Here is a 10,425-nt window from a genome sequence, read left to right as displayed (position 1 = left end):
TTACAGGAGCTTGGCCTGGCGTAGTGGCGGCAGCAGCCGCATTGCCTTGGCCTTGGGTGAGGAGCGGCACAATGCTCTCCGATAATAATATAATGGCGGCCGACAAAGCCGACTACACCTCGTCCCGTACGAGAGCGCAGAGATCCGTTGAGCCCACGTCACCTGTGCTGGCGGAGGAGGCATTGGTGCCAGTCGGGCTTCTGGGCTCGCGAGCCGTGTCCGCACTGTCATGTTGCTGGTTCTCCTGGCCGGAGCAGACCTCACTACCAAGGGCTAGTTGTGCCAGCAAACGGTCCTGTAAAATACTTTTACTAAGTTTCTTTCGGATTCAAGCCGTGCTGGGAAAGCACGACACGGAGGGCTTGGCAAGGCATTGCCTTGACAGCGTCGACAGTTAGGTCAGACATACTGAAGAAATACAGTGTTGAGGTGACACTCGGGCTGGCAGCAAAGCTACGAAAGGAAAAGAAACACTGCTGAAGCAGGATTTGTTGTCTGGAAGAGCACAACAGGGCAAGCCAGATTTGTTTTTCTTTTCAGCAAAACGGGCTGGTGCCATTTGTGATTACGCAGCAGAACAAAGCGCATGACGTCAGTCCTGAATGCAGTACAAAGCAATGCAGTGCAGTGTGTGCGCTAGTTCGGATTGTTGCTAACAAGTACTAGCACATCTAGTACACCATTGAGTACCGTGCCTCCACTCGGCTACCTATTACAATGTCTCGTCCTCCTCTAACCGTACCCCAACTCCCCCCCTCTCTCTCTCAGCTCTCTTTTTATCTGTCATTTCTTACTCTTTTTTTGTCAGCTTTCCTGGTGGTTATGTGCTTTTTAAGTAAATAAAAAAATAATAATATTAACTGGTTTGAGGGAAAGGTTGTTGATTTGCACTTCGTAGATGATTGGAGCTAGGTGTCAGGTGAACTGTTAGTCATAACAAGAAACTTAGTATGTAAGAAGAAAGTAAGCAGCAGCACTCGGCACTTGAAAATCCTGCGTCCACTTCACCAATACCACATTTGGGCTCTGCGGCCGACCACGAACATTCCCCACAACAGCAACAAGAGGTTCGGAGTACTGAAAATATTTTAATTCCTCCTGACAGCTGTTTAGGTCACCAGAGACCTTATCAGAGAAGGTAGAATGTTGAATGACTCGACAAAGAAAAAAATCACCTATTTTATACTGACTCTTGCAACAAGATGGCGCATCAAAAAACGCGCTTGATACTCAAAGTGTGAAAATAAGGTTTACTGTTAAAATGAAAGGAACGTCGGGATAGATGCGATAGTTATGCCGGATACTACAGCACAGCACAGATACAGTAGTCATGCGAGTGGCCCATCTGGCATCTACTCGATTCACTCCCTCACCATACTGCACCGTCGGCTCACTCCGTGCGCGTCCAGTTGAGTTCACGTACATACTACTAGTACGCAGTCATTCCGTAGCTATGCAGAAGACGTTACTTCAGTAACGTCTGGCGCTAGCCAGGGTCCACACAGCTTTAATTTGGTGTTTGTTTGTTTTTTTGTGTCACGCCTGGTGCTATCCCGTATCTGTCCCGTACCGGATCGCACCATCAAACACAGCTGGCCATTTGCTGGCTCCCGTATCTGTCCCGTACCGTACCGTACCATCACAATATTGGTCGTATTATGTACATGTATACGACTCCCTGTGTGTTGCAACTGTGCTTGAAGGGGACGGTTGCACTTTTTGTAGGTCCGTTTTATCTGAGTTTTCAGTTGTTCCTCTTACTAGTCTTGCCAAGGGGGTGGCTCTGGATCCACCAGAGTCGCCCCTGGCGTGTTTCTGAATTTGTGTGGGCAAGGGTTCCTCGACGCGGTCGCCAAGGCAATGTCTTTTCAGTCACGTCCTCGTCTTTCTATTCGCGTTGGTGTAGCTGACCCCCGAATGGTTTCAAACTGCGAAGCTCGGAGGAGTACAGTGGTGGCAGAGGCATGATCTGTGAGTGGAGACGGTTGCTGGAGATGGATGGTGATGCAGGGAGAAGAGTTACGCTGCCTGACGACGCGTGGGAAATTGTTTGAACCTGCAATTTCAGTTCGAGCGCGGTGGACTTCTAGACGATGTGTCCTCATGGCTGTTTTTCAACGCTTGGCCTATCGCTGATATCCCTGCGTGGAATGTTCCTCCAGTCGAGTCCAGGTGGGACTTCGGGTGCCCACACTCCATCACCTGGTTGATTGTTTCGGAACTGCAAAACTAATTATTGTTTCCTTTTTTGTGCGCATCTCTTGTCATCTCTCTTTACTATACGTCGCACACCAGATGTACTACTATCGCTGTCTTTCTCTTGCTATCTCTCTCTGCTTGCTGTTTTTTGTTTCTGTTGCCACTGTCCCTCATCATACCCATGCTTGGGTGGAGGGCGGCGTGACCCGTTAGGGTAGCTGTCAATACAGTACGACTCCCTGATGTATAGGGAGACTTTCTGGAAAGAAATAGGGAGACGAGGAGGAAATGAAATTAGAATGGACGTTAGTTGCCGAATAGGTGATAGGATGCGTCAGCAAAAACATACTTTGGAAGAGAGATCCCGTCGTCTCCAAAATAGGCGTGAACGGGCGAGTTAGCGCCGGTCACAGGAAACATTTCCATCAGTTCTCACAACATGCACGATGAGCTAAGCAACAAAGCATAGCGTAGGGCCCTGAGCTTCCAAGCTCTCTCGTTATTGTAGACTTGTTGGCTGTTGTGTTGAAAAACACACCTGCACACAGCTGTCACGCGAGACGTCCATGGGACCTTGGCTCCATGACACTGCACTACGTTGTTTTCTTCACTCTTCTTCTCCTCTCCACTACACTGCCTGCTTGAACGGCACACAATTTGAACTACTTAAGAAGAAAGTATGCAGCAGCACTCGGCACTTGAAAAGGGGATGCTCTATGAGTGAGCCGACGGTGCATTATGGTGATGGAGTGCATGGAGTAGATGCCAGATGGGTCACTCGCATGACCACTGTATCTGTGCTGCGCTTCAGTATCCGGCATAACTATCACCTCTATCCTGACGTTCCTTTGATTTTAACAATAACAACTAGTCCTTGAGTTTTACACCTTATTTTCACACTTTGAGTAACGAGCGCGCTTTTATTGACGCGCCATCTTGTTTCAAGAGTCAGTATAAAATAGGTGATTTCTTTCTTTTTTGAATTATTCGATATTCTACCTTCTCTCATGAGGTCTCTGATGGCCGAAACAGCTGTTGTTCAGGAATTAAAATATTTGCAGTACTCCGAACCTCTTTTTGCTGTTGTGGGGAATGTTCGTGGTCGGCCGCAGAGCCCAAATGTGGTGGTGGTGAAGTGGACGTAGTAATTTATCGGTCCTTGTTCTTTACATGCTACATTTCATAGAAGATCATTCCCATCACAAAGAGACCCAGGGATTGGGTACCTGAGTTCGGTTGGGTTGCGACAACGGAGAGAATTGTGAATCTGCTCTCAATATATCCAGCTCATTGTTGTCGAACTTGATAAAACGCTGTTTTACTTGCAGCTATAAACACAAAGTCCTGTTGGTCAGCAAGGGTAATGGGTGCATAATTAGAATCTGAAGGTGATGAATCTTGGACATAGGAGTCCACTTGGACGGCTTTCAATGGGCCACTGTGTTGACAGTAGCCTGTGTACAGGCAATGTTCGGGTCGTTTTCTCCTTCCCTCTATCCATGTTCCTAAAAGTTTAAATTATAACTTTGCTTGTTTCTCTATCAGAAATGCCCAGCTCAAAAACACAAAATCTGATTGCACTCACACACAGACGAGAGAAGGAACTTGCAGCATTCCAGGACGGGCTCTTGACATCGCCGGAACGAGTGAGTTATTATTATTATTGTTATTACTTGTATGTACGCGTTGGAGTCAACCATGCAAGCATGATTCACAACTTTGCTTATGCTGAACATGATAAACAGGACTATGACAGGGCAAAACAAATTGAGCTAGAACGATGATATAATTATGATAATTATATCATAATAATAATATACAATGTACCTCATGGGTATTGAAGATATGTCATTTATGAATATGTCTATAATTATGAATACTGCAGCCTGAGTGATAATAATAGTGCTATTTCCTGATTGTGATTGTTTCAGGATCTGTCAAAATATCACGATGCACAGATCTTCATGCATAGATCTCGCCATGTGGGTCTGTCATGGGCAATGGCTCGCAGGCACGCAGGCTTGCAGGCACGAGTGAGTTACTTGACCCACATGCATGCATGCACACACACAATAAAACTTAAAACAAACAAAACATGAATATGCACATTTATCCAGACACTGTAATCGAATTCCTTTCTACTTTAGGTCGGACCCTAGAGCACTACCAATTCCGTCTGTAGGCTCCCTCGATCCCTCACGACCACACACTCAAGACCCCAAATACGGCTTGTTTACAGGAATTAGTCTAAAAGGAGAGTAAAAAGATCCACAAAAGCCAGCCTGATGCCGCGAGGTTCATGCCCTCACGCGCATCAAAGAACCATAGCAAAAATGGCGCACAGCATGATCAGATCACATGATCATGCTCTGATCAGCGATTCAAAGCGAGTCAACATATGATAACTAAATTATTGGAATCTTTCGAAAAACTATGATGTCAAAACATCAGTACATTTAGAGAATTATTTGAACAAGACCGAAGGAGAAGATTGATTACTTTATAATGAACTGCAAATCATGCAATTCCATTACACCTCACCGCCTGATGACATAACCATTCATACAATGAATACCTGAATGTCATCAACAAACTTATACTACACCTCACCGCCTGATGACATTATAAATAAAAGCACAAGAATAATAAAACAGAAACAAGTAAGGCAAAGAAGATGTCACGAACATACACATGACTTGAATAGACACACATACGCACACACGCACGCACGCACACATACCCACACAGATGCGCACACGCAGGCCAACAACGGAAAGTTAGTGACTATACCGTGCTGGTGGTACAATAGCAGCCCTATCACGCAAGCCATATGCCCGCATAACTGAGGGCTCGGCTGCTGGCAACACACGGACATACGTGGCACTGTCACTGTCATTCTCTGCAGCGGCACCATCTGCAGGTGCTGCTGGGGCTGGCTCTGTTTGCAACGCATTAGGCTTCAACAGTTCCACATTGACCGTTTTCTCACTAATCCGGCCGGTACTGGAGTTGGTGCTGCTGATGACAACAGTAGACGGTGACACGATATGCACTACAGACCAACCAGGTTCATATGGAGTCATCCGTTTCTGGTGACGTTCTGGGCGACGGAGAAGAACTGGGGCACCAACGACAAACGGACACTCACTCTCCTCAGCCAAAACAGCATCAGACTCGGCCACAGTATCATTGACAAAGTCACGAATCCGAGCGCACTTCAGTGATAGTTCAGCTGACCAGGACATAAGCGAACCTTCGACAACAGGACGCTCTACGATCAGGTCACATGGCTCCCAGTTGACCATGGCCATCATTGGCGACATCTGGATGGCAGCATGGGGGCGAGTACGGTAGTAATACAGTAATACCTGGAGCTCTGTCAACCAATCAGACGACGAGTCAATGGTCTTACGGATCATATTCAGCAGGGTACGGTTAAAGCGCTCAGCGCTGCCCTGCGACTGCGGGTGGCGAACTGCGCCGTGACGAACATGCACACCGAAGACATCAAACAATGCAGAGACCATGGCATTACAAAACTCTGACCCATTGTCGCTGCGAATGACACGTGGAGGACCCCATCGGGTACACAACTCCACCAGGCCGGCAGCAACACTGGACGCATCATGTCTCTGAAGCGGAATAATTTCTGCCCACTTTGTGAAAGAGTCAATACAGACCAACACACAATGATACCTGCCACTATGACACGCACCCAACTCAAGGGTATCAATGTGGACTACTTCCCACGGTCGGCTGGGCGAGTCGGAACGCACTTTCGGAACTGGGCCAGCAGACATAGAGCTGGCACAACGACAAGGGCTGCAGTCTCGGACATACTGCTGACAACTCTCAGCTAGCTTGGGAAAATAGCACCGACGGCGGATACTGCGCCACATGGCCTCCCAATTGCCATGGGCAGTAGCAGAATGTGCAGACGACAATACCTCTTCACGGAGCGACATAGGTAAAACGGGCACTGCGACTTCACCATCTATCGGGTCCTTTACACTGCGGTACAATACACCTTCAACGACTACAAGCTGATGCTGCACACGCTTGAATGCAGCCACAGACACAGGCTTACCAGCTACCAAGTCAGAGATAGTGGCACAAATCAATTCATCACGTTGCTGTTCAGCAGCTATCTTGTCCAGTGAGACAAAAACGGATGACAATGATGGCAACGGCACAGAAACAGAGATACCACACGTACCCTCATGGCGACGCTCATCTGCAGACTTGAGAACAGTCTTGGCGAGAGCTGTCCATCGGTGCGGAACACGGGTCAGGCAATCGGCACGATTCTGCTCACTTTTCACCCACGCGATGGTGACCTTGAGCCCAGCAACAGCGATCATGTCCGACAGGATAGCCAAACGACGTTGCACCAGAAGGGCTTGCAGACCCGACACTTTGACACGGGACGCGTTCCGTAACGTAGCTTGAATCCACCCGTGTACAGTCTTAGAGTCGGTCAGGAGGTGCACTTCACTGACGTTCCAGTCAACAGCCAATTCCAGAGCTCGGATGGCGGCTTCAAGCTCTGCGACATTGATATGCCGCTTGTCGTCCTTGGCCCTGAGCCACGCGCGGTCTTCCACTGTTACACCGCCTGCTTCCAGGACAACACCATACGCCAGGTCAGATGCGTCACACCACACTTGCACTCTACCGGTACTGACTGGAACATGCCACTGGCCACGCACTGGATCCTCGGTGCACAGACGAGCAGATAGATCACGACAGCACTGGTACACTACGTCAGACACTTCGCTGTCCCAGCTGCCACATTCGGATGACAGACGCTTGACGAAGCTGCATGCTGTACGTAACCACCCACAGATCGGGTAGTGACCAATGACGCGACCGCACCAGCTAAACAGACTGCGCTTGGTGATACGCACTGGTAGAGACACATCGATGTCACGGCGAACCCATGTCACTTCGCCGGTTGCATCCTGCTGCAACTGTAAGCCCAGCACTCGAGCTTCAGGCAGCTGTTCAGCAGGTTTCGTTGCGAGGCCGTACTCTGCCAACTTTGCCTCGGCTTCCACCTGGTGATTCTTTGCAACAAACACATCGTCGACGTAATTGTCGGCTCCCGGAACATCGCGCAGGATCCACTTGACTATGGCGTCCATCATCTTTGGAGCGACAGATAATCCAAAACCCATGCGCTGCATTACGAATCGTTTGCCCTTCCACAACACAATCTGGAAGCACTGAAGCTGCTCTGCTACATGAACTTGCAGGTAGGCCTTCCGGATGTCCATGAGGACATACTCGTGTGCAGGACCAGCCTTGCGCCACTTGCGCAGCTTGTCTCCACAGATAGGGGCCTCTCTGCCAGGCTCGGACTTCACAAGACGATTCAGCGACCGGTAATCCAAGCACGGTCGCACTGGAGTAGACTGTTTGTGCTCTTGGACCTGCGGGATGAGCGGCAGAACACACTGTGGGGGACCATGAACTGATGTATCGTGCGGGACCAGCCAGCCGTTGTGGATCCACAGATCAACTTCATCTTGAAACAACTTCTCTTGCTCCGCCGTCAGCTTATGGCGCGAGTATTCTCCGATACCCGACCCAACACTGGCTTCGGGACCGACGCCATCATTCCATTGCCATGTCAGTTCCCACCGGCTCAGTACATTATTCCAGCGTACGCTGCCATCACTCGTTGAAAGTGTGACGTTACCGACCTCATCCTCATCCACTGACACATACGGTAGTGGATGCTCTGACTTCTTTTCTGCGGCAGCACAGACAGGTTCAGCAGCTGTAAAGACCACTGACGCCAGATCATCGCCATCGTAGCGTACGCGAACCTCACCCACAGCTGATATCAGGGTCAAGCCAATTAGTACATCTGCACACACTGACTTGAGATCTGCCACAACGAGCGCCTCCACCTCTGTCTGCGGCAGCACAACATTCGCCGAGTCTTGTCGTGATAGTGTGACTCTGGTAGCGCCCAAGACTGGCAATGGCCGTCCATCGACTGCAGAAATCTGCGCATTGGAGGGGGTCAGCTGGCAGTGCAAGGCCTTAGCCAACTGGGCAGACAGCAACGTTTGGGAGGATCCCGTGTCTACCACTGCAACAGCACGATGTTCCTCCCCGCCAGGCAATTTTGCATCGACGTACATGCGAGGCAGACGAACATTTGTCGATGGCACACACAGAACGTGATGAACGGATTCACCAGAAACTGGAGCAGCAGCAGATGCTGACGTCTTACTACTGCGGGACTTCTTCCACGCTTCTCTCTCGGGACAATCTTTCTTGAGGTGTCCCTCCGCATCGCAAAAGTGACAGATCGGACGCCAACCTGAGTTACCACTAGCACCATCTCGTCGTTTCTTAACTTTACTCGGGCAGTTCCGTGAAATATGCCCGACTTCATGACACTCGAAGCACAGCACTGAACTGGATCGTCCTCGCCCGCTGGATGAGGATGACGACTTCACCGAAGACGCTGCTACGGCTGACACACCACCCGACATGTGCGACACCGAAGTGCGCAGGCGACGAACATATGCCACGCAGGCTCCAATTGATGACGTGTCACCATTCGATGTCAATTGGTTGGCTTCTGTCGACGGCAAGCCCCTTATGAACTGCTCGATGAGCATGGGTGACTTGCCGTCCGCTTCGACTTTATGTCCGGCTGCGATTAACAACCGGCGCAGATCCGCAGCGTATGCATCCACACTCTCGGATCGACCAAGGGTGCGCGTAACAAACTGGCCATACGCCTGTCCTGTCGACAGCGTGAAGGCATCACGCAGCCGTTGTTTCACACTGTTCTCTTTTTTCTTATCCTCATCAGAGAGCTCATCCCACACTAAAAAGGCATCTCCATCCAAGAATAACGGAAGTTGTGCCATTCGCTTTTCCTCTGTTGTCCATTGTTGAAGTTGAGCAGCCACCATAAACTTTCTCCAAAAGACATCAAAGTCATCGCGAGCTCCACGATACTGTTTCAAATACGAATCAAATTTGGAGGACATGGTGCATACAAGGTGTTCACCAGCACGCGCAACAGTTCCTTTATCGTCCGCGACGTCCAAATTTGTCACACTGACAGCACTGACACTCGAACTTTGATCAGTCTGCTCACAACCAGCACTACCACGCTGCTGTTTTTGGACTGTATTTCCACGACCACGACGACTTTTCCGGGGCATCCACGTGGGTTTCGGTACCAAATCTGTAATCGAATTCCTTTCTACTTTAGGTCGGACCCTAGAGCACTACCAATTCCGTCTGTAGGCTCCCTCGATCCCTCACGACCACACACTCAAGACCCCAAATACGGCTTGTTTACAGGAATTAGTCTAAAAGGAGAGTAAAAAGATCCACAAAAGCCAGCCTGATGCCGCGAGGTTCATGCCCTCACGCGCATCAAAGAACCATAGCAAAAATGGCGCACAGCATGATCAGATCACATGATCATGCTCTGATCAGCGATTCAAAGCGAGTCAACATATGATAACTAAATTATTGGAATCTTTCGAAAAACTATGATGTCAAAACATCAGTACATTTAGAGAATTATTTGAACAAGACCGAAGGAGAAGATTGATTACTTTATAATGAACTGCAAATCATGCAATTCCATTACAACACGCTCTCACGCACACACATGCGCATGTGCGTGCCAAACATACAAACCGTGGACACATGTACACCAAGCAGATAGAATACAAGGTACAGGTCCTCCCTCATTACAACGAGTCCGGTTACTACATAAACCCCGTTAGTACAAATATTACACAGCAATGAATCAAACAAGTCTCATTCCGCTGTTACTCCGAGTTTCGTTTCAGAACACTTCATCAGACAGCATATGACCAAGACTAACAATCACTAGAATATATACGGAGAAGGGGAGAAGGGGGCAAAGGTGATGGAGGTACATTTCAATAGCGCGAGGAAAAGGGATGACAAAATCAGCGTGATTATAAGAGGAAAAAGATGTTGAGAGTATAGAGCATAGAGCATAGCCAAGGTAGAGAAACAGCGCGATTTTCTGGCAACACATCAGTACAGATTTGTGCTGCATTGTTACACATCAAATTGTGACCTAGGGTGGTAAAAAAGGTGATGGGGATTGTGTTGTGGGAATCACTCACGCCAGGCAAGGGGTTGACTACCACACCCGCCAAGGCATCGGAAAACCGGCGACAGAAGCCAAGACCCGCCGAAGCGCGTGAGCCA

At 49.0% G+C, this 10,425-nt stretch overlaps 1 protein-coding gene across 1 annotated transcript; it reads right to left on the bottom strand.

Moving 5' to 3' along the window:
• Positions 1-4,976: 4,976 nt before the first annotated feature.
• Positions 4,977-9,215, bottom strand: LOC135820118 (uncharacterized). The gene has a single exon (XM_065333427.1). The coding sequence runs from the start codon at positions 9,213-9,215 to the stop codon at positions 4,977-4,979; it is 4,239 nt and encodes a 1,412-aa protein (XP_065189499.1).
• Between the last annotated feature and the right edge of the window lie 1,210 nt (positions 9,216-10,425).

Source organism: Sycon ciliatum, chromosome 6 (genome assembly GCF_964019385.1).
Source record: "Sycon ciliatum chromosome 6, ocSycCili1.1, whole genome shotgun sequence".
In the NCBI taxonomy this organism is placed as follows: domain Eukaryota; kingdom Metazoa; phylum Porifera; class Calcarea; order Leucosolenida; family Sycettidae; genus Sycon; species Sycon ciliatum.
This window is presented reverse-complemented; position numbering and strand designations above follow the sequence as displayed.